The following is a 23,828-nucleotide window of genomic DNA, read 5'->3' on the forward strand; positions in this document are numbered from 1 at the left end:
GCTTCTACATGCTCGCTAAGAAAGGATTTATCGAAACAACCATCAGATCATTAGTGTTTCTTATACAGTAATTAACACGCTCTGATGCTAAGGAGTTGTACTCCCCCTCTCCACCTGAAAATAACTCTGTTCCAACTGCCAGTTGCCTCATATTAACACGTTCTGATGTTAAGGAGTTGGACATTCTACTCCCCCTCCCCACCTGAAAAGAACTCTGTTCCAACTGCCAGTTGCCTCACATTCCGTTACCTCAGTTCAAACTGGCAGACGTTCCACTCCTTCACTCAGGAGCGGTCTGGGGCTCCTTACAGTACTAAACGTCGATACCTCACCAAAACGTTTACGCCTTCCACCTATGGAACTGCTTCCGGACTCAAGGCGGCGGGAATAATATCCCCTTATGTGTTTCAATCACCGACCATCCCTGAGGCAATGGATTGTGAACTGAATTTCTCCTGCATAGCCCAATTACATACTTTTGTCCCGAAGCACAGGTATCCAGCTAGTTTAATATAAACACAGAAACCATTCAAGACAGGTTAAATCTGATGCAACCTCTTCTAGGCAAATTTTTCACCAGGATATCATGTGTAGATAAAGAGGGGGGGAACCTCAGAACTACCCGTGGGGATGCTGCAGCAGTCGTAAGTGTGAAAAACGGTTCTAAGTCACATTTATTTCAGTGCCATTGTAACTCTGAGCAGTCACTAAACAAACTGTCATATCGTAAGCCGAGGACTACCTGTAGCTACACAAATGGGTGTAGGGGAAGGACTACCTGTATTGACTTCTACAAAACCGGCACCTCGGTCATTGACACCCACCCCTCTCCTAGAAGTATGAAATATTTTTGAGAAATTTTTTTTTTAAAGGCAGAATGCTATATTTCCCTGGATGAGAAATGGAGAAACATGCTCTTGGAGGCAGAAAGCAGCCCCGACTTATCTTGATGGCCCTTAGCACATGCCAGCACTTAAGAAAGAAAGAGCTTATTGAGATCTGAGTAGCTCTATTCATAAGCAAATTCCCTGCCGCAAGGCAGGCCTAGCCCTCAGCCACAGTAGGAATTGTCCAACAAGCCCTTTCATTGCATCAGCCCAAACTTCAACCAAACGCAGCTCACACAAAAGTCTATGATTTGTATATGGCAACCATGGGAGTCTGAGAACGGCCAAAAGAATTACATGTTCTTGCACAGGAACAGGAAGCTCAAGTGCAAAGCCCAAGAGAAGGTATAAATACCACTCCACTCTCAACTCCATGGAGTCAGCTGGACCTGGACCGTGTGTTTGGTGGTTCTGCTCCATCATTAAACCATCTTTTCAATCGGCCTCGATGTTTCCAGTGTCTTTCTCCCCGCTCGGAACTGAACAAAATGGACATTTCTTCCAACAACCCCAACCCAACGCCCCATGCCACAAACAGCCAGCATAACTATCATTAACACAAACAAGTAACGCATCTCCAGATGCCTCCAGCTGAGCTGCGTAGCTGGGTTTGGCAGTTATTCCATGGCCTCTGATGGGACTGCAGTTGGAAACCCACCCACCCGCAGCCCCCCAGCCTCGGGTTTTCAACCGAGCTGAAACCAGACCAAGCTTTCTTACCTTCGTGCCCGGTGACTGACATGTTGCCGTGTTATAAGGGCACTGTCCCAAACGGGGCCACCATGGTTACTTCTATACCAGCTTGCTGCCAGATGCCCAGGATAGGTTGGGCCAGTAAAGCCATGGTCCGATTCCGTCTCGGCGGCCAGCGATGAGGCTGAACTGCCCATGGCTCCCCCCAACCCTGGCCGGGCCAAGATATGCTCTAGGTTAGGTCCTAGGGAGTGGCATGAGCTGTCGGCCTGAAAGGATGAAGACTTGTAGCATGGAGTGGAGGAAAAGGTCCCACAACTGGAGGAAAGGAGGCTGGTGCTGATTGAAGAAGAGAAGAGACACACAAAAACAACAAAACAACAAAACAAAACAAAAAACAAGAGGAGAGGGAGAGAAAAGAAACAGAGAAAGAGAAAGGAAGAAAGGTATGATTTTCTTTCAAACCCATGAAGTGATATTTCTAAGAGTCTGTCAAAGCAAAAGGAACCAGAGACGGGGTCCGTGAGCATCAAAACCAGCGTGGGCTTCATGCAGAGCAATTCAGACTCAAAGGTGAGATTTGGGAGAGAGGGGGATGGAAGCCCACCTCGTCATGAAAGGCAACATGTAGTTCTGATCTAGGTCTTCCCCAAAAAAGCACGAGGAAGAGTCCTGGTCCCGACAAAACCCCTTTTATGAAACGAATGTGAATTCCTCTCCTTCACCTTCAGCAAAGGCCTGGCAAACAGTCTTTCAAAGGAATATTTATGACCACAGACCTCATCTATCTTGGAAAGCGGCCAGGTCAATATTTTCCCAAATGAGGTGCTGTGCAAGGAAAGGCTGGGAACAGAGTCTCTGAGATTCATGGACAGATCTTCACACTCCTGAAACGAATCTAACAACCCAATGAACAAATTGTTTCTTGCAAAAGCCCCCTCCCCTTTCGCTCCTCTTTTATTTCCTATGGGAGGGGCCATTCACCATCCATCTGTGACTTTACTCCCAAGCCGACCCTGATTTCTGAGTTGTTCTTTTCTTCTGGCAGCTCTGCGCAGGCGCACACTGGGAACAGGCTCCAGCTGTTCCTCTGCCTCACTGCTGTCGAGCTCCGTAGGCACCCGATCACTGCCAGATGGCCTCGGACCCGTCTCTGCGTCAGACACAGAGCCCTCGTCCGAGTCTTCCCCAGACTCCAGGACTGGGCCATGCTCCTCCCGAAACCTCCTCATGTCCGACTCTGGCGGGCCACAACGCATGGGAGAAGGGGGGAGGCACACGGGGTTTACAGCTAGGTTTTAGGGGGGGCTCAGTCATTTTTTGGAGAAAGGGAGAGGCTGAATCGGAAGAAGGGTAATGGCCAATCATGAGGGATGGCTGCTTTAAAATTTATATCATTTAGGAAGAGCGGGTTAAATAAAATACACTGGATTGGGAAAAGCTTGCTGGCATTCCTTTCAGCATCCTTTGGGAATCTGTACAGGTGGTCCTTGACTTACAACCTTTCACAGGTACTGTTTAAAGCAGGGGTGTCCAAACTTGGGAACTTTAAGACTTGTGGACTTCAATTCCCAGAATTCCCCAGCCAGCCAACCCATGCTGGCTGGGGAATTCTGGGAGTTGAAGTCCACAAGTCTTAAAGTTCCCAAGTTTGGACACCCCTGCTTTAAAGTTACAACACGGAACAATTGACTTATGACCGTTTTTCTCACTTATGACGGTTGCAGCATCCCCCAGGGGTCATGGGATCAAAATTCAGACGCTTGGAAACTGGCTCATATTTATGACGGTTGCAATATCCCTGGCGTGTGTGTGTGTGTGTCATGGGGTCCCTTTTTGCGACCTTCTGACAAGCCAAGGCAACGAGGAAGCCACACCAGCGTGCCTACCATCCCCTGTCCTACTGTCCCCATTTATTTGTCTTTATTTCTTTCGTTCATGTCCATGTTTTATATTTATACCTGCTATCTTGTACATGTTTGACAAACTAATAAATACAGATAGTAAAACACACGCTGTCCGATTTCATTTCAGCCAAAAGCAGCGTGCCGAAGCAAAATCAAACACAGAGACTCGGAAATTATCAGATATTCTCAGCCTTGGGTTGTCATGGGGTACACACCACTTATATGAGCGGCTTGCACACACCAGGCATAAAACTTGAAAAAAAGAAAGGCGCAGACTTAACGATGGCATGGGTGACATTATTAAAAACACGGGACTCTTAAATCAAACTCCCAAAATATGTTTGAACTTTCACCTTAGCCGGGCTGCCCCTTCTCTCCCTGCCACGCAAATCGATCCGCGGGAGAAAGGCTGAAGATGCATTAATTTAACATCTTGCCAGCCCACAGAATTTTATTTTATTTTATTGCTACTTAATATGGAAGGCAAAGCATCTTCCTCTCCAAGGACCAGCCTTGGCAAACGTTCGGCTACGCCGTTCCGCTACCGATCGTCCCACTCGGCCCAGAGGCGGCTTCCTTCGACAAGCATGGCCCTAGTCAACCACCGTTATGGCAAAGAATACCAAAATGAACACCGCAAATCTTGCTCGGGGAGGGGAGAGGGGGGAAGAACCAGGAACCAGGTTATCTGAACTGACTCACTAGAGTGGGGAGGGGAAAAAGCTGCGAGGGGGGGCAGTCAGGAGTGGGATTGAGAAATTTCAGCAGCGGGCTCTATGCCCGGTTGCTGGGTGGGCATGGCCATAGGGGCATGGGTGACAATAATACAATAGCAGAGTTGGAAGGGACCTTGGAGGTCTTCTAGTCCAACCCCCTGCCCAGGCAGGAAACCCTATACCGTTTCAGACAAATAGCTATCCAACATCTTCTTAAAGACTTCCAGTGTTGGGGCATTCCCAGCTTCTGGAGGCAAGATGTTCCACTGATTCATTGTTCTAATTGTCAGGGAATTTCTCCTTACTTCTAAGTTGCTTCTCTCCTTGATTAGTTTCCACCCATTGCTTCTTGTCCTACCTTCAGGTGCTTTGGAGAACAGCTGATCCTCTCAGAGCTGAAGAAGCTTCTTGGATGAGAAGCAAAACGTCTTCAAAAATAAAAAACAAGGAAGTCCAGTTGCCTCCTGAAAAAAAGCCCCTTTGGGACAACCTTGACCCGGATGATGGAGAATCTCTACAGACTTTGAGCTATACAATTTGGGATGGACACCCTATGAATGGTGTGGGAGTAGGAACAGATTTCCAAAAGAAAAAAAAATTGTAGACGACAGGAACCAGGAGGACTAACTCAGGTGTCCCTGAGGACACCGATAAACCTCCAAGTGGCCTCAAGGACTCTCTAAAAGGATGCAAATGACCAGCTGTCTGCAAGGAGTATCAATCCTTCCATTCCCTACTATTCCTACCAGAGCTGAAGAAGCTTCTTGAATGAGAAGCGAAACGTCTTCCAAGAAAAAACAAGCAAGTCCAGTTGCCTCTTGAAAAAAGCACTTTTGGGGCTCCCTGGGCATTGCATCACCTTACAAACACTGTTCCCCCCCCCCCCAAAAAAAAACCTTGATATTGGGAAACTTTTACAATTCCTTTACCAAAGCCAGCCCAGCTACTCTGTTGAGTTGAAAAGAAAAGACCAACAGGAAACAAAACAAACTCCCCAAATTCCGTCAAACTAGGTGCCAAAAGCACCACAAGAGAAGCGACTCTTCCTGCCAAGAGGAAGTCAGGATCCAGATTGAAGTTTGCAAGGATGTGGAGAAGGGAGGGTGGAGCACCCACCAGCTTTAACAGCGCTCGGGGAGAAAGCTACGAGGAGCAAGGGGAGAGGATCTATAAATAGACCCAGGATAACCCCGGATAAACTGGAAGCTTCAAACGCTGTTCGTGAAGGCCGCTATTCCAAGCACAAATTCTGTTGCGCCAGATAAACCGAGGATGTAGGGGGTGGCAATGAATCTTTTAAAACGGGAATCAAGGTTAACTCGGCTGGTATAGAACTCAATTTAACCATGAACTGTAATTACGTGCTCTATTCACAAACTCCTGCATTTTTCCCGCTTACTGTTTATAAAAGAGGAAGGAAGGAAGGAAGGGAGGGAGGGAGGGAGGGAGGGAGGGAGGGAGGAAGGAAGGAAGGAAGGAAGGATGGAAAAGAGCAATAGCACTTAGTGTTATATACCGTTTCACAGTGCTTTCACAGCCCTCTCTAAGCGGTTTACAGAGTCAGCCTCTTGCCCCCCAACAATCTGGGTCCTCGTTTTACCCACCTTGGAAGGATGGAAGGACGAGTCAACCTGGAGCCTGGTGAGATTTGAACTGCCAAATTGCAGGCATCCGGCAGGCAGCAGAAGTAGCCTGCAGTACTGCACTCTAACCACTGTTAAGTAAGTAAGTAAGTAAGTAAGTAAGTAAGTAAGTAAGTAAGTAAGTAAGTAAGTAAGGAAGGAAGGAAGGAAGGAAAAGAGCAATAGCACTTAGACTTATATACCGCTTCACAGTGCTTTTACAGCCCTCTCTAAGTGGTTTACAGAGTCAGCCTCTTGCCCCCCAACAATCTGGGTCCTCATTTGACCCACCTCGGAAGGATGGAAGGCCGAGTCAACCTGGAGCCTGGTGAGATTTGAACTGCCAAACTGCTGGCAGCCGGTGATCAGCAGAAGTAGCCTGCAGTATTCTAACCACTGCGCTACCAGGGCTCATGATGCTTCAGTGGTCGTAAGTGTGAAAGCAGGTTGTTGCTTTTTCCCAATGCCGTTATAAATTTGAGCGGTACCTAAACCGTGAAAAAAAAAAACTGCCTTCGGAGGGGTTGCGCCTGGAGGGGAGAGAATTAGCTTTTCCCGGCCATATACATAATGAAATAAATCACTGTTTGAATTAATCTAATTTCGGAGGCCCAACGCTGTAGCAATAACAATGGGGGTAAAAAATTTTTTTTTTAAAAAAGACAAATGGGAGATTTAACTAATAGAAACAAATAGTTAAGCACCTATTTTCCTTTCTTTTGTGGTTTTAATGCATAATTACCACATTTCAAATGTTGCAGTTAATTACGCCTGCAAGAGAGCTTTCTGGAGCAAAGACGCAGATCTATTATCAATCCATTTCCTCCTTCCTATTCTCTAAATTAGTTCTCTGCCCTCCCCCACAAAAGCACTTACAAAGAAACGGAAACTGAGAAATTTTCCAATCCCGTGGGCTTTTTCTTTTTTCTTAAAAAGGAAAAAACACAACGGCTCTTCTCTGATTTCCAAAAGCGTGCACAATGGAGGAAACGCACCCCACGTTAAATCAGCTTCTTCGGATTAAACAGCAACCAGAGGTTACCGTGTACAAGGTAATCCTCAATTTATGACCGTGACTGAGCCCCCCCCCCCCCCCCAATTTCTGAGCGAGACATTTGTGAAATGAATTTTGCCTCCCGTTTTGCAAACCTTTCTTGCCACCTTCGCTAAATGAAGCACTGCAGCGGTTAAGAACGTCACCAGGTTGTTAAAGGGAATCTGGTTTCTCCACTGACTTTGTTGGTTAGAGGGTCGCAAAGGAGAATCACTTGACCCCTGGGCCCTGTAACCGTTATAAATATGAGTCAGTTGCCAAGTGGCTGAATTTTGATCATGTGACCCTGGTGATGGTCGTAAGTGTGGAAAACGGTCGTAGGTACCTTTCTTCCGTGCCGTTGTAACTTTGAACGGTGACTAGAGGAACTGTTGTAAGTCGAAGACTACCTGTACTTTACTGAAGCTTAAATGGTTACAGAGGTAGCGTAAGGTGAATCTGAGGTTTTCCCCTGCTCACAATACAAAGTGTATTTTTCTCTCCCCTCACCCACCCACCATCCCCCAGTTATCTGTAAATGCCCAATGAGGTGCTTGTACGTTGTTTAGAGTGCAAACGTTGGCTTCACACTCAACATTAAGGAAACTAAGATCATGGCATCCGGCCCTCTCAATTCCTGGCAAACAGATGGGGAAGAAATGGCGGCAGTGACAGATTTTATTTGCTTGGGCTCCAAGATCACCGCAGATGGAGACTGCAGCCAAGAAATCAAAAGAGGCTTGCTCCCAGGGAGGAAAGCGATGGCAAATCTAGACAGCAGACTAAAAAGCAGAGATATCACCCTGCCAACAAAAGTGCATATAGTTAAGGCTACGGTTTTCCCAGTTGCAATGGATGGCTGTGAAAGTTGGACCATAAGGAAGGCTGAGCGCCAAAGAATGGAGGCCTTTGGTGCTGGAGAAGACTCCTGTGAGTCCCTTGGACTGCAAAGCGATCCAACCGATCAGTCCTAGAGGAGATCAACCCTGACTGCTCTTTGGAAGGCCAGATCCTGAAGAGGAAACTCAAAGCCACCTAAGGAGAAGGAAGGACTCACTGGAGAAGAGCCTCATGCTGGGAAAGACGGAGGGCAAACAAAGAAGGGGACAACAGAGAATTAGGTGGCTGGATGGAGTCACTTTGGACTGCAAAGCGATCCAACCGGTCAGTCCCAAAGGAGATCAACCCTGACTGCTCTTTAGAAGGCCAGATCCTGAAGAGGAAACTCAAAGACTTTGGCCACCTAATGAGAAGGAAGGACTCACTGGAGAAGAGCCCCATGCTGGGAAAGATGGAGGGCAAAAGAAGAAGGGGACGACAGAGAAGGAGGGGGCTGGATGGAGTCACCAAAGCAGTCAGCGTGAGCTTAAATGGACTCCAGAGGATGTTAGAGGACAGGAAGGCCTGGAGGAAGGTTGTCCATGGGGCCACGATGGGTCAGACACGACTTCACAACTAACAACCACAAAATATTGTTTAGGGCAGGGGTCCCCAACCGCTGGCAACGATGTTCTCCAGGTTTCCAGAAAGGTTTGAGCTGCTGAACACAACAAACAGCTAACGTATGACACACTGCATAAGGCAGAAGCTGCCTGTTCAAAAGCAGCCCACACAGAGCGAGCAATCGGTTAGTAACCAGGCCCAGGTTAGCCCGTGGATTAGAATCTTTGCAAATATTTACATCCTGCTTTAAAGCTTTGGAGATCCTCTTAAGGTAGCTTACAAACCCCGCGCTTACTCAATGCAACCCAGGAGCAGAGCCTCTGAGCCAGAAATAGCACGCTCTTGTGTATCTGGCACAGCCATTATTCAAGAGAAAAGATTTCCAGAGCCCCCCCCCCCCTTTTCCCTGTGACGTTCCCGAGTAGCTGGGTTCCCAGGTTGGATCCCTTCAAAGCTCGCTCCAACCTACGCCGGAAAGAAGCTACGTTGATTGGAACAGACAAGCAATCGCTCCTAATGGGTGTTTTCGCTGAGGTCGGAGGATGCAGCCGAGTTGATGAGGCAAGCGGGTTTTTCTCTCCCCATTTGTTATCATCTGCCAAGGAAGAGGAGCTTGGAGAGACCACCACTCCTACCTGAGCTGATGCTTTTATCTTTTCAAGGCCAGGGTTGACCTATCACTTATCACAACATTGGGAGGATGAGCCAAAGAAAAAAAAAAGAGCTCACTCCTTGCTTGTTGCCCGACAGAGTCAGACAGTGAGGAGGTTGGGGAGGAACCTGGGCCAGTCCTGGAGTCTGGGGAAGGCTCGGATGAAGGCTCTGTGTCGGAGGCAGAGAGGAGGCCAGAGCCGTATGCCAGTTAACAGCTGCCTTCAAAGTCAGACATCAGTGAGGCAGACGAACAGCTGGAGCCTGTTCCCAGTGTGCACATGCGCAGAGCTGCCAGACGAAGGGAACAGCTAAAGAACAGGGGTTGACTTGGGAGTAAGGCCACAGGTGGACAATGAATGGCCCCTCCCAGAGGAAATAAAAGAGGAGCGACAGGGGAGGGGAGTTTGCAGGAGACAATTCGCTTCATTGGTTCGTGACTCTCCGAGACTCCTTGCCAAGTTCTGCAAAGATTGGCCTGGCAGCTCTCCAAGCCAGAGAAGGTCTGTGACTGTAAATCCTCCCTTGAAAGACTTTGCTGGACGTGAATGAGAAGAATTCACAGTCAATTAATAAAAGGTTTTTTTTTGTCAGGACAAAGAGTTTGCTTCAGGCTTTTGGGAAGCCTCTGTCAGAACAATGTTCTCCAATGGAGCCAAGGTATGCTGAAGAAGTACAGGTGGCCCTTGAGTTACAAAACAGTTCATTCAGCGATCGTTCAAAGCTACAAAAAGAGACTTACGACCATTTGTCATGCTTACGGCTGTTTACTGCATCCCCACCGTCATGAGATCGGAAATTCAGTTGCTTGGCAACTGACTCGTAGTTATGATGGCTGCAAAGTCCTGGGGTCATGGGATCCCCCTTATGCGACCTTCTGACAAGCCAAGCCAATGGGGAGGCTCACTTTGCAACCGTGTGTCAAGAGTGAAACTTTCGTTTCCACTTGCCATTGGGGAGGGAGGGGGAGAGGTGTTCTTTAAAATCGGTTAGATGGAAAACCGAAACCATTACGATTCCGCTGAAGATCGTGACAGCCTGAAACCTTTTCAAGGGCATCGTAACAGGTGCTGGAGTTGAAGCAGACGGTTCCTATAACAAAGCGAGCTTGTTTACATGGACTAGGTGAGAATTTGGGGGGGTTGGCTGGGGAAATTATTGTTTAATTCTATGAACTGGTGTTTGGGAACTTCAGCGTGAGTTTTACTCCGACATTTCCATGCAGCGCATTCAAGAAACAGTAAGATTTTCGGAAGCTGGAGTTTTATTTGGATTCTTGACCTGGATGTCGACACCATGCTACTAATTTAATAACTGGAAAGATCCACTGAACAACCGTGGCAAGAAAGGGAGCAAAGGGAGAAAGGGGGCTCAAGTGCAAGTCATAAGTCAAGGACTATCTGTAAACCAAGATGAAACGATGTTTAGTTCTTTTGAAAGACACATCCATCTGGGTTCAGTTCCAAGTGGGGGAAAAGACACTGGAAACATGCAGGCTGTTTGGAAAGATGGCTTTAATGGTGGACAGGATCGCATGCTTCGAATATGTTGAGTGAAGAAGAACAAAGGGGGAGAGATGCTGAGAGCGCCTCGGTTTTATGCCCTCTCTGGGCTTTTGAATTTGAGCTTGTATTCTGATTGGTTGTCAGACTCCCATAGGCTGCCCTGAGTCCCAGGCTTGGTTGAGCCTTGCTGGGTGATGATGTAATGAAATGGCTTTCGGATTCCTATCACGGCTCTGCCTGAAGGAGGTAGATCTTTGTTATGTAGACTAGACTGGCCTAGGGGGATGGGTGAGTTTCTGCCTTCCTTTTAGGGAAAATATTCTGCCCTTTTAATATTTCCTAAAATATCTCATTTTCCTAGGAGACGGGTGGGTGCTAACTTCCTACAGTTCAAAGTCTTGAATATTCAGTACATGTTAAAGGGCTGGAATAGCCCCCCCTCCAAAAAGCAATCGAAAAGTAAGATATTGGAAAGCCCGCCAATCCCACACAAATGGAAATATTTCTCAGAATCACCCCTTCAATCTAAAGTAAAAACTGGACTTTTGAAGTGGACTATTTAAGAGCAAGACCGAGATATTTGTAGTAGCGGGCATTCAACTATCAGCTTTGGGACGTTATTTTATAATAAACTCCCAAAAGCTCTTGACTTGTTTCCCATTTCAGCCGCCCCGCTCCTTTTTGCAAAGTTGGCTGCTTGCGTGCAGCTACCACGGAGGGCAGAGGGTGGTTTTATTATTTTTTTAAAAAAAATATACAGTTTTAATTACGCTGTGAGCTAAAGGGAAAAAAACTATTGTGCGCGTTTTTAAGCATGGGCGGCTTTTCCTTTAATAGCCGCGGAAAGCAAGCACCGTTTCTGTAAATACTTCTTGATAGAAAGGCTTTCTAGAATAATCTGGATTGCTTGAGCATTAAGGGGAAAGAATTCTAAATTCCCCTGCCAATTGCTAGTAGCATTTAAGGATTCCCTAAGGGATCTGAACATTATAATCCCAAACGTAGGGAAAGAAGGGGGTAGTGGTGGGGGAACCATTAAGATTGCAATATCTGCATTAACGCTCTGGTTTTACAATCGTTTGGCAGGGTGGGATTCATCTTCTACACCAAACGGATGGCAGGGAGAAGCATTTAGTATTCAGGGAGGGATTGATGCCAGAGTCAGCTGACAGCTAACCGTTTTTGACTCTAAAATAACCTAAAATAGTAATAGCCAAGTCCTAAAGCCAGCGGAGGCAAATTAAAAGCCTCTTCCTTGGAATTTAAAAGTTAAGACTTCTTGAAAGCACCTCCTCACTAAAGGTAAAGGTTCCCCTCGCACCTATGTGCTAGTCGTTCCCGACTCTAGGGGGCGGTGCTCATCTCCGTTTCAAAGCCGAAGAGCCAGCGCTGTCCGAAGACGTCTCCGTGGTCATGTGGCTGGCATGACTCAACGCCAAAGGCGCAAGGAACGCTGTTACTTTCCCACCAAAGGTGGTCCCTATTTTTCTACTTGCATTTTTTACGTGCTTTCGAACTGCTAGGTTGGCAAAGGCTGGAACAAGGAACGGGAGCTCACTCCGTTACGCGATGCTAGGGATTCTAACTGCCGAACTGCCGACCTTTCTGATCGACAAGCTCAGCGTCTTAGCCCCTGAGCCACCGTGTCCCGTACCTGCTCACTACTTCCAATTAATTAAATATGGGCAATGATTTCCAAGGGATTTGTTCGTAAGAGAAGAAGGGGTCCTTTAAAAAAAATAAAACCTAACACTCAATGAAAAGCTTAGCCCACACACCACACAGTACGGGAGGTCCTTGACTTATGAGCACAACCGAGCCCCAAATTGATGTTGCTAAGGGAGACATTGGTTAAGTGAGGGTTTTTGCCCCATTTTGCAACTTTTCTTGCTGCGTTTGTTAAGGGAATCACGGCAGTTGTGAGTAACCTGGTTGTTAAGTAAATCTGACTCCCGCACTGAGTCTGTTTGGCAGAAGATGGCAAAGGGGGATCACGTGACCCTGGGACATTGCAACCGTCATAAATATGAACCTGGAGACTAAAACGTATGATGAACGGTTGCAGGAACTGAGTATGTCTAGTTTAATGAAAAGAAGGACTCGGGGAGACATGATAGCTTGACACCCCTGCCCCCCCCCCCCCAACTTATTTGTGGCAGCCGCTTAGATATTAGAAAGCTAATAGCAACAGCACTTAAGACTTATCTACCACTTCACGGTGCTTTTACAGCCCTCTTTAAGCGATTTACAGAGTTAGCACATTGCCCCCCCCCCCAACAATCTGGGTCCTCATTTTACCGACCTCGGAAGGTTGGAAGGCTGAGTCAATAGCTAGGGATGTGAGCATCAATCTTGGTTGTGTTTGTCCTTGTTTCTGGTCTGCATCTGAACTAAAAAAAATGTTGGTGGAGCTGTTATGGGATTGGGGAGTTTGAAGGGTTAAACAGCATTAACGTTTCCACTTTAGTTTTTGCTATTCATTTATAAAGTTCACTGCAGATAAACAAGCACCAAGATCTAAACAAGCTGAAAGTGCTTCTATAGGAATGCTCCTACCAGCCAATTGTGTGTAGGCATTTTTTTTAAGTGTGATATTAATAAAAACATATGTGGGTTGGTATTGCTTGCCTCATTAGCAGCAGAGAAGCAACATAAGTCCCTGCTAGCTCTCTCTCTCACTCACTCTCTCTTTCCCTCCCTCTCCTCTCTGTCTCTGTCCCTCTTCTCTGTCTCTCTCTCCCTCTTCTCTCTGTCTGTCTCTCCTCTCTCTGTCCCTCTCCTCTCTCTCTTCTCTTTGTCTCTCTCTCCTTTCTCCCTCTCTCTGTCCCTCTCTTCTCTCTCTGTCTCTCTCTCCCTCTTCTCTCTCTCTCTGTCTCTCCCTCTGTGTCTCTCTCCTCTCTCTGTCCCTCTCCTTTCTCTCTTCTCTTCTCTGTCTCTCTCCCTCTCCTTTCTCCCCCTCTCTCTCTGTCCCTCTCTTCTCTCTCTGTCCCTCTCCTCTCTCTCTCCTCTTCTCTCTGTCTGTCTCTCCTGCACACACCAAGTAAAGCATCTCTCTAGCCCCCGAACGCATGTTGCACGTAATAAGACTCTGTTTCTGATCCATCCTGCTTTGGGTGTTTCATTAGATCTGTAGAAGAAACAGGCTCAAGTGCATAAAGCAGACAAAAAAACCAGCTACAAAAGAGAGATTAATAGCTGCTTAGAGATCGAGACATCTGCAGCCCTCCAGAGTGTGGACTACAATTCCCAGCATCCTTTATGACCGAGAATGCGAGCTGAGGATGGGTGGTTGTTATTGTTGTTGTTTTAAATTCATTGAAAGTATTAGCCTAAAGGAATTATATCTGAGTTTTTTTGGGGGTATTAACTAACGCACATTTCATTCTATTGTAATGCAGTAATACTCCTAAATTCAGCTATTCTCTACATTCAGCCATCTGCTGACGAAGTCGCCATATTAAAGATGCACAATCTGGAGTAAAATTAATATGATTAAAGGGTGATTCAACAGGATTTAACACAATTTGATCAGGATTCTACTAGAAAGACTATTAGGAGCTGTTCTGGTACAAAATACCTGTCCCTTTGCCCTCTGACATGACCCTTTCCTTACACCAGGGTTGTTCAACCTTGGTGACTTTAAGACTCGTGGACTTCGACTCCCAGAATTCCCCAGGCAGCCAAGACTGGACACGCTTGCTTTATGCCTTAATACAATACAATACAATAGCAGAGTTGGAAAGGACCTTGGAGGTCTTCTAGTCCAACCCCCTGCCTAGGCAGGAAACCCTATACCGTTCCAGACAAATGGCTATCCAACATCTTCTTAAAGACTTCCAGCGTTGGGGCATTCACAACTTCTGGAGGCAACTTCTGTTCCACTGATTAATTGTTCTAACTGTCAGGAAATTTCTCCTCAGTTCTAAGTTGCTTCTCTCCTGGATTAGTTTTCACCCATTGCTTCTTGTTCTACCCTCAGGTGCCTTGGAGAATAGCTTGACTCCCTCTTCTTTGTGGCAACCCCTGAGATATTGGAACAATGCTATCATGTCTCCCCTAGTCCTTCTTTTCATTAAACTAGACAGACCCAGTTCCTGCAACCGTTCTTCATATATTTTAGCCTCCAGTCCCCTAATCCTCTTTGTTGCTCTTCTCTGCACTCTTTTTAGAGTCTCCACATCTTTTTTACATCGTGGCGACCAGAACTGAATGCAGTATTCCAAGTGTGGCCTTACCAAGGCCTTATAAAGTGGTATTAACACTTCACGTGATCTTGATTCTATCCTTCTGTTGATGCAGCCTAGGACTGTGTTGGCTTTTTTGGCAGCTGCTGCCCACGGCTGGCTCCTATTTAAATGGTTGTCCCCTAGGACTCCAAGATCCCTCTCACAGTTACTACTATTGAGCAAGGTACCACCTATACTGTACCTGTGCATTCCATTTTGTTGCCTAAATGTAGAACCTTACCCTTTTCACCACTGAATTTCTTTTATTAGATGTGCCCAATGTTCCAGTTTGTCAAGATCCTTCTGTATCTTAAGCCTATCTTCTGGAGTGTTGACCTTCTCCAAGATCATCCATGGTGTCTTGCTTATTATAGGTCAGGGACGGGTAACCATTTTAGTGCTGAAAGCTTGCGCACCCATAATGCAATGCATGCATGCACCCTGACCCCATGCAACAGAGACCCGAAAATCAGCTGGCTGACGGGGGGCACTTGCGCATTCACGGCGGAACTGAGCTGGGCCGACGGCTCGCATGCCCGCAGAGAGGGGTCTGCATGCCACCTGGGGCACGCGGGCCATAGGTTCACCATCCCGGTTATAGGTTGTTGAAAAGAAAGTTTAGTCCGGTTATTACAAGAAAAGGGATGAGAAAACCAGCAAATGCTTTGTGCAACCTGGTCGGTGAAAATCAGTTAATAAAAGCCCAAACCTTGGCACGGGAGTTGGGTTTGCGGCAGAAGATGCAAATGTAACCTAAGCCGGTTTGTTTAAGCAAGGAATCGTGGTTCAGTAAAATCCCAGTTCGACCCAAGGTAGGAACCCGGGAATTTGATATTCTCAGCTGGCAATCAACTAAACCTGGATCGCTTTGGGCTTTGCTTTCTCACAGGGCAAGTACCGCTATTCCCTTGACTTTCAACCACAATTGAGACCAACATTTCTGTTGATAAGTGAAACAGTTGCTAAGTGAGCTTTGCCACATTTTATGACCTGTCGTTTAGTGAGTCACTGCAGTTGTTAAGTTAGTCACGGTGGCGCAGTGGTAAGAGTGCAGTACTGCAGGCAACTTCTGCTGACTGCCGTCTGCCAGCAGTTCGGCAGTTCAAATCTCACCGGGCTCCAGGTTGACTCAGCCTTCCATCCTTCCGAGGTGGGTAAAATGAGGACCCAGATTGTTGGGGGGGCAAGAGGCTGACTCTGTAAACTGCTTAGAGAGGGCTGTACAGCACTGTAAAGCGGTATATAAGTGCTATTGCTATTGCTCTTCCTTTTCTCCTTCCTTCCTTCCTTTCCTTCTTTCCTTCCTCTCTTAATTCTCTTCCTCATTCTCCTTCCTGGTAGCACAGTGGTTAGAATGCAGTATTGCAAGCTAATTCTGCCCACTGCCAGCAGTTCGATCCTGACCGGCTCAAGGTTGACTCAGCCTTCCATCCTTCTGAGGTGGGTCAAATGAGGACCCAGATGGTTGAGGGCAAGAGGCTGACTATGTAAACCGCTTAAGGAGGGCTGTAAAGGCACTGTGAAGTGGTATATAAGTCTAAGTGCTCTTGCTCTTTTTTTCCTCCTTCCCTCCCTCTGTCCCTCCCTCGCTCCTTCCTTCCTCCTTCCCTCCCTCCCTCTCATCCATCCATCCAGGATGCACAGTGGTTACATTGCAGTAATGCAGGCTAACTCTGCCCACTGCCAGCAGTTCGATCCTGACCGGCTCAAGGTTGACTCAGCCTCCCATCCTCCCGAGGTGGGTAAAATGAGGACCCAGATTGTTGTGGGCAAGAGGCTGACTCTGTAAACCGCTTAGGGAGGGCTATAAAGGCACTGTGAAGCGGTATATAAGTCTAAGTGTTAGTGCTGGTCACACGGTTGTTAAGTGAATCTGGCTTGGACTTTGCTTGTCAGAAGGTCACAAAAGGAGATCGCATGAGCCCTGATCATTGCAGCCACCATAAACATGAGCCAGTTGCCTAGTGTCCGAATTTTGATCGCCTGGCCATGGGGGATGCTGCAATAATGGTCATATGTGTGAAAAACAGTCCTAAGTCCCTTTTTTTCAGTGCCGTGGTCAATTTTGGTCACTAAACGAATGGCTGTAAGTCCAGGACTACCTGTATCCGTACTCATTATTTTTTGAGAGGGGAAAGAATGAAAACAGAGTCTCCTCCAAGGCTGGTCAGCAAGCATCAAGGTTTCCTGAGGGTTTCCTGCCTAAGCAGGGGGTTGGACTAGAAGACCTCCAAGGTCCCTTCCAACTCTGCTATTCTATTCTATTCAATGTGATTAAACAAACTTTTAAGACACGCTGGCTGGGGAATTCTGGGAGTTGAAGTCCAGAAGTCTTAAAAGTCGCCACTGCTGGGGACACACCCACAACCACGAAGGCTTGGCACCTTCTCCTTGTAGTAGCAGTGTGTTTTGCCTTGTGTGCAACAACTGGGCTTTGATCAACCGTAGCTCTCCCTCTCTGAGGCTGTGTCAGGCTGTTCAAAGCAGCATTGTTTTCATTGCACATTCGTAGCCAAGAGACAAACACGGGGATGAGCCAGGCGTAATCTCTTCTCCCGATATCAGCCGCGCTGGGGGCTCATGATTCAGCCTTCCAGAATCCTGTGCAAGAGCAACCAAGGTGTAAATACAAGCTGTAGAGCAAAGGCTGACGTACCAACCCTTGAGAGGGGCTGATTGGTGCCCCTGCCGTTATAAAACGATTTTGTACTTGGGACGGGAAGGGCAGCAAAGTGAGAGGGAGGGAGAGAGGAAGTCGATCCGATAAGGAAGAGGGGGGAAAAAAAGCCCCGATTCAATTAAATAGCGAAAGAGGGCTGCCACTCATCAGTGGCTTTTTTTTTCTCCTCCCAAGTTATCTTCGGATCTATCAATAAATACTAATCTGTTTTCTGCTCATCTTCTCCTGATGGGTTGGTACTGTGAATGGTGTTGAAGAGAAAAGCATTTAGTCAGACAGCTTTCGTTGTCTCTCCTCGATGAGTTTCCATCCATTGCTTCTTGTCCTGCCTTCAGGTGCTCGGGAAAATAGTCTGACCTCCCTCTTTTCTTTGCGGCAGCCCCTCAAATATCGGAACGCTGCGATCATGTCGCCCCGAGTCCTTCTTTTTCACCAAACTAGGCGTACCCGATTCCTGCCAATATTTTTCAGATGTTTTAGCCTCCAGCTCCCTCATCGTCTTGGTTGCTCTTCTCTGCACTCTTTCCAGAGCCTCAACATCTTTTCTATTAAAAATGGCTCTGTGTGTGTGTGTGTGTTTTCCAGAATAACTCTGGAATGCCCCGAGCAAACTTGGTACATAGATGACTTAACTCTCTGGAAACAAATACTGTGGGGGTAGGACATCCTTAACAACCCTTGGTGTGTGTGTGTGTTTGTGTGTGTGTTCCAGCATAACTCTGGAACGCCTGGGCTGCTAAAATAAAAAGGACCGAATTATAACCATAGTGACAAGTCACAGTACTTTTGACAGTGATAGTGTGCATTTTACATTCAAGATTCAAGTTCTGTTAAGATACAGCCTGTTGTGCCTTAAAATGGCTTCTACTGTACAGCACATTGGAGTTGCCATGATAACGGCTTCGTAGTACTCCACAAGGGGGCTCCCTCTAACACAGGATTGGGATAAATACATACCTGGACTATGCCAGGTTATCAGCTAGTCTTTTCTATATTGTGGCAACCAAAACGGGATTGTGGCAACCAAAACAATGTTCCAAGTGTGGTCTTACCAAGGTTGAGTGGATGTCAGGAGCAAGGAATCAGAAGTCAAGGCGGTTCAAATGACTTCGGGTTTAGTGTAAGGGAATTCCCCTTACAAGGATTTGTACTACTAACTGGTCAAAGCAAATTGGTAGTAGAGAAGAGTCAACGGAATTCAAGATGAGCTGGACTTGGATCTCGTGGGTGCGAAAGGGACTCGAGACTTATGACACGTTTGACCCTGCCCTCACACTAGTTGGGCAGGAGCTAAAGAAAGGACGGGGAGCTCACCCTATCACCTGGCGCTCGGGTCTCAAACCACGGCTGTCAGCCTTCCAGCTGACCAGCCCAGCAACTTCAACCATATACAGGTAGTCCTCGCGTTACGAACATTAACTGAGCCCAAAGTTTATGTTGCTGAGACATTGGTGAAGTGAATTTTACCCCATGTTATCACCTTCCCTGCCACAGTTGTTAAGAGGATCACGGCAGTTATTATGCTAAGTGAATCTGGCTTCCCCATTGACTTCGTACATCAGACGGTCGCAAAGGGGGATCACGTGACCCCCCAGGACACTGCAACCATCATAAATATAGGTCCGTTGCCAAGCGTCTGAATTTTGATCGCATGACCATGGGAATTCTGCTACAGTCGTAAGTGTGGAAAAAACAGTCGTAAGGCACTTTGGTCAGTACGGTTGTAACTTTGAATGGCCCCCAAATGAAATGCTGTAAGCCGAGAACCTTCCTACTGTACAGCCCGACGTTAAAATGGCAAAGCCTTATTTCAGGAAGGAATGATGATATATGTCTGATGAGCATGAATGCTGCATTAAACCTACAAAAACTAGAAGCAGACCAAACCAGATACGGCAGATGAAACAAAATCAGAGGAGGGGGGGGGAAAAGAAGAGTACTGAAACGTTTTGTTGGATTTTGAACAATTGTGTCTAAATGCTCCCTTTCTCCCCCACCCAAAAAAAAAGATGAGAGGGGGGGGGGGAAATAAAGCTAATTGTTAAAATATCAATCTTAGCAAATGGAATTATTTTATACTTTTCTCTCTCTCTCTAACCCTCCAACCCTCTTATCCATTGTCTGGAATGCGGAAGAAAATTTAAGGTTGACTTGCAATTGTACTTTTTTGTGAGCGAATTAGAGTGTTTCTCGTTTGAGAGTCTTCCCCCACCCTCCCCCCATCTCTAATTTTCATCCCGGGTGCATTACTAAGGCTTTAAAGACTTTAATAGCATGGGGTTATTTCAAAGGACAAAGGGAACAGATGTTAATAATCCAGCTAAGGAGATAAGAGAAGTCAGGACGGCAACTTAAGATACGAAGCAAAAGAGCATGGCCAAAATGTCCGTTTAAGAAGCTGATAGAGGAAATATCTTGGGCACCAGCTACAAAACAGGGTGTCTGAACAGGAAAAAAACGGAGTCTTATTCACTCACTCGTTAACCACTTTATTAAACCACATGCCAAACTCACTTTAGGGAAACAAAAAGTTCTCCGGATGGCAAGGTAACATGTCTAAAGGTAAAGGTAAAAGTTCCCCTCGCACATATGTGCTAGTCGTTCCTGACTCTAGGGGGCGGTGCTCATCTCCATTTCAAAGCTAAAGAGCCAGCACTGCCTGAAGACGTCTCCGTGGTCATGTGGCCGGCATGACTCCGAAAGCGCATGGAACGCTGTTACCTTCCCACCAAAGGTGGTTCCTATTTTCCTACTTGCATTTTTTACCTGCTTTCAAACTGCTAGATTGGCAGAAGCTGAGACAAGTAACGGGAGCTCACTCCATTATGCGGCACTAGGGATTCGAACCGCCGAACTGCTCCATTCTCATCGACAAGCTCAGCGTCTTAGCCACTGAGCCACCGCGCCCCTCTCTTTGGCCATTATTTCCCCTTATTAAAAATAGGGTTGTTGTTTTTTTTCATGATTTGCACCAAGCCAAATGGAGTAATCCCAGAATTAAGAGCCAGAGAAGAGTCAAGATAACATTCTAGGCCTGATATCTCAGAGGAAAATCAGACTTTTGGACTGCAGCATACAAGTAACAGGAGCTCGCTCCGTTACGCAGTGCTAAGCATTCGAACCGCCGACCTTTCTGATTGACAAGCTCAGCGTCTTAACCCTGAGCCGCCGCATCCCTCAGTCTAGGGTCTAGCAGGTAGCAAAAAGAAGGTGAGATGTAGACAGCAGAACGGGCTGCACAAGCTTGGTGAAGGTGGCCATTCAGACAACTCAGGTCAACTGCTTTATAGGGTAAACCTGTCATTGAGCGTTCAGGCTGTTTCCAGATGTTCTCTCTCAGCATCCAAAAGTCACATTGTGCAGCCGCTGAAGTTTTAGAGACCGTCCCAACTAAAGTGCAGCGCAATTACAATTTTAATTAATTCAGGCACCTGCAATCCCAGCCAGCTTTGACTGACACGCCAGCCAGAATTCATTACAAGGAACACTTCTAACCACGCCAACCACAAGGAGCAATCCCAAGATGTAAATTGGCTCTCGGGGGAAATCTTGGGCTATCAAGGATGTGTGTGTGTGTGTGTGTGTGTGTGTGTGCGTGCGCGCAGGGCCACCCAGATCAGCTGGCTTGGCAACCAATTAAATTGCCCTTTTTTCCTCCTCATCCATTGCAAATTTCAGCTCAAGAACATCAGACACAGCGTAGAATCCTTAGGTAGAGCTGTAAGTCAACACCGTATCAGTTGGAGGAAAGATTAACCGAATAAATGACCTCCCAGCAGTTTCACAGTTGTTCAAGAACACGGGAGATAAGGCAGAACTTTGCAGCACACCTCAAAGGCTATAAAGTGGAACAGAATCGCCTAATGCTACAATTCTAAAACCCACCATTTAAGGAGGACTGAAAACCGTAGCGTGGCGCCTTCTAAACTGGCCTGACGAGTACGCATTTACTATTTATATAATCTTTATTAAACCTACCTTCTGTAACCAAAATTAACTGAGCCTGTTAAATATGCGGTAACTGCTAATTGCACAATTCAAATGTAATGAAGTCAGGCACTATTTATTCGCGTTATCCGAGATCAATATACCTCTGGAAATCCAAAAGGCTATTAAAAAAAAAAAAGGTAGCAGGATTTCCAGGAAAGAAATGGCAAACAGAAGCAAAGCCTAGGATCATGGCAGAATGAAGAGTCGGCGATTGGAACCGCAAACAGGGCGCTGAGAACAGATAAATTTCAAATCAGATTTTGAATTTGATTATAAGAATCCTTCTTAGAATTAAATTCAAGAAAATGCTATGGTTTGGAATTCTTAAAAAAGTGATAGGATGAGGCTTTGAAGGTTGGACACTAGAGAGAACCAAGAGGAATGAAAGATTACGGTTAAAGGAGAAGATCAGTTAGAGTTACTAATAGAGAATGGAGCAATATACTTTAATTTGGACATATTGATGGATTTTTATGAACAATGGACTCAGAGGTTAATTTTAAGATGGTCTGCCATTTCAGGCAGTCTTCGTTTAAAAGATGTTGTGGAAGAGGAAACAAACTTTACCAGACAAAACTGAGATCGATCCAAAAATGTTTTTTACAATGACAAGCTATAGGGATTGTTAGGAATGTAAGCTAACAGTTGGGTCAGCAATATATAAACTTACCTACTTACTTAACAGGGATGATATGGAAAAAGATATACAAACAAAAATGACTGTTGTCTTGATCATTAAAAGAGATATACAAATAACAAAGCAAAAGAGCTACCTGGATAACTTTCACATACTAGATTTACAAAAGAGACTTATTAGTTTTGAAGATTTTGTTTTTGAGAAAATATAAAGAAAAAAAAATGAAAGGAAATCAAACTCCAGGATGTTATTAACGATCAAGATTGTTAAAAGGAAAGGATATAAAGTTGTTTTATTTGATCAAGGTTAGTAGGTATGTTGTTTTCTCTGGTAATCCTTGATTTTGCTGACTGGGTTTTAAGAATCTATTTATAAATAAGAGATGAAATATGGAAAGACGACACCATTTCTCGCATTTTAAGAAAAGATGGTAGATTCCTAAAATTCTGAAGGAAGAAGTAATTTCTTTGCATATTTTTATTTCTTTTTACTATGTTCTTTTCTATTTTTCTATTTTTTCTGCATTTTCTATTTTTGATATTTTTTTTTAAAAAAATAGTTTGCATTAGCATTTATCTTTTAAATTGTAATATTTAAGAAAATTACTTTCTATGATAGAGAGATAGATGATCTTCTCAGCCTATTAGTGATACTTATGGTTATAAGATAAACTGCTGAGAGCAATCTTAAATCCCACTGACCACCACAAGTATTATAATTTCTACATTCATAAACCTCTAATATAGACTTGGAAGACCATCATGAATAGATGTGGCATGAGGGTGATAAGATCCGAACCCAGATCTTTCAGGATAATTCATTGGACCACTTCTTAGCTACATTTATCTTCATCTGAGGTCCTTCTGTAGCAACCGGGGTTTATATTATACGCAAAAAAAGATGCTTGATAGCCCAACAAAGCTTTCAGCTCCAGCATTTCAATTTTACTTGCCATTTCCCAGTTCGAGTAATTCTCTATGTCCTAATTTCCTACCTTCTGTCCTATATTTGAGAGGGCTGGTTTCCACAAAGCGCTCTAACTCGGGAAGCAAAAAAGTAGACTTGCTGCACAGATTAATTCCTTGCTCCATCCTCAAGGAAGAGAAATAAACTTGAAATACGACCTGCAGGGCATGTAGAGGAGATCCATTATTTCACTGTGACCGAATCAAAAATAAAGCGCGTGGGTGTAAAGGGCCCAGCAAAATCTCCCAAAGAATCAGGTGCGAATGAAGTTATATACGTATATATATTTCCCGTTGAATTTTATCATGCCTTTCCTTCCAAGGAGCCCATCGACAACATCTCCCTCTGCATTTTTAAAGCCACAATAACTCAGTGCGAGGTGCAGACGGAGTGTTGGATCTAAAATTCCTCCAGGGTTTAAGCAGCGATTTGGACTTAAGACACCAATCTCATTAGAATCATGTTTCCTTCTGGGGTGACCGTCGCATTTGCTATCACAAAAAAGTGGGTGTTGAGTCAGGGTCACCGCGTGTGGCCAAAGTTCCTTTCCAAGAAATAACACAAGGTAGCCAAGTTCGTAGCTTGTGAAAACGAACAGCAACAGAAAGGCATGTCGCACGTCGCTAGGCGCGAGCATCGGTAAAACCAAACAAGCCAACAACCTCATGTTCCTATGTGAAGAAAGGAGGAGACCAACAGATGGTTGCCTGTGCATTATTCTAATAGTATCAGGACATGTAAATTACATCTATGAATATCCCACCAGGGATCCAGGCGCTTGTTATCTTGGACTTTCACCCGCTTTTCATCGGAGAACGGATGCCAAGGTCACGCAAGGACCTCAATCCTTCCCAAGAGATAGTCAATTGCTT

At 45.7% G+C, this 23,828-nt stretch overlaps 2 protein-coding genes across 5 annotated transcripts in view; one reads left to right on the forward strand and one right to left on the reverse strand.

The window, feature by feature from the left end:
- The window catches only part of ABCA3 (ATP binding cassette subfamily A member 3), a 392,707-nt gene extending 386,863 nt beyond the window's left edge, over nucleotides 1-5,844 (forward strand). The window contains exon 32 of the transcript XR_014176435.1: nucleotides 5,730-5,844. The gene's annotated coding sequence lies outside the window, so the exon portion shown is untranslated. The remainder of the gene's footprint in view (nucleotides 1-5,729) is intronic.
- Nucleotides 1-23,828, reverse strand: part of CAPN15 (calpain 15) — a 100,938-nt gene that overhangs the window by 56,002 nt on the left and 21,108 nt on the right. Inside the window, exons 2-3 of one of the 4 annotated variants that reach the window (XM_081965891.1) lie at nucleotides 12,760-12,847; nucleotides 1,608-1,919 (exon numbers count right to left, since the gene is read on the reverse strand). The exons of 1 other annotated variant lie outside the window; for it this stretch is intronic. In XM_081965891.1, the coding sequence (XP_081822017.1) occupies nucleotides 1,608-1,777 (170 nt within the window). In that variant the 5' untranslated portion in view covers nucleotides 1,778-1,919; nucleotides 12,760-12,847. The remainder of the gene's footprint in view (nucleotides 1-1,607; nucleotides 1,920-12,759; nucleotides 12,848-23,828) is intronic. 2 more of the 4 variants (XM_081965894.1, XM_081965892.1) reach the window with 2 other exon arrangements.

This window comes from Natrix helvetica, assembly GCF_964273705.1.
Source record: "Natrix helvetica genome assembly, chromosome: 13".
Taxonomy (NCBI): Eukaryota; Metazoa; Chordata; class Lepidosauria; order Squamata; family Natricidae; genus Natrix; species Natrix helvetica.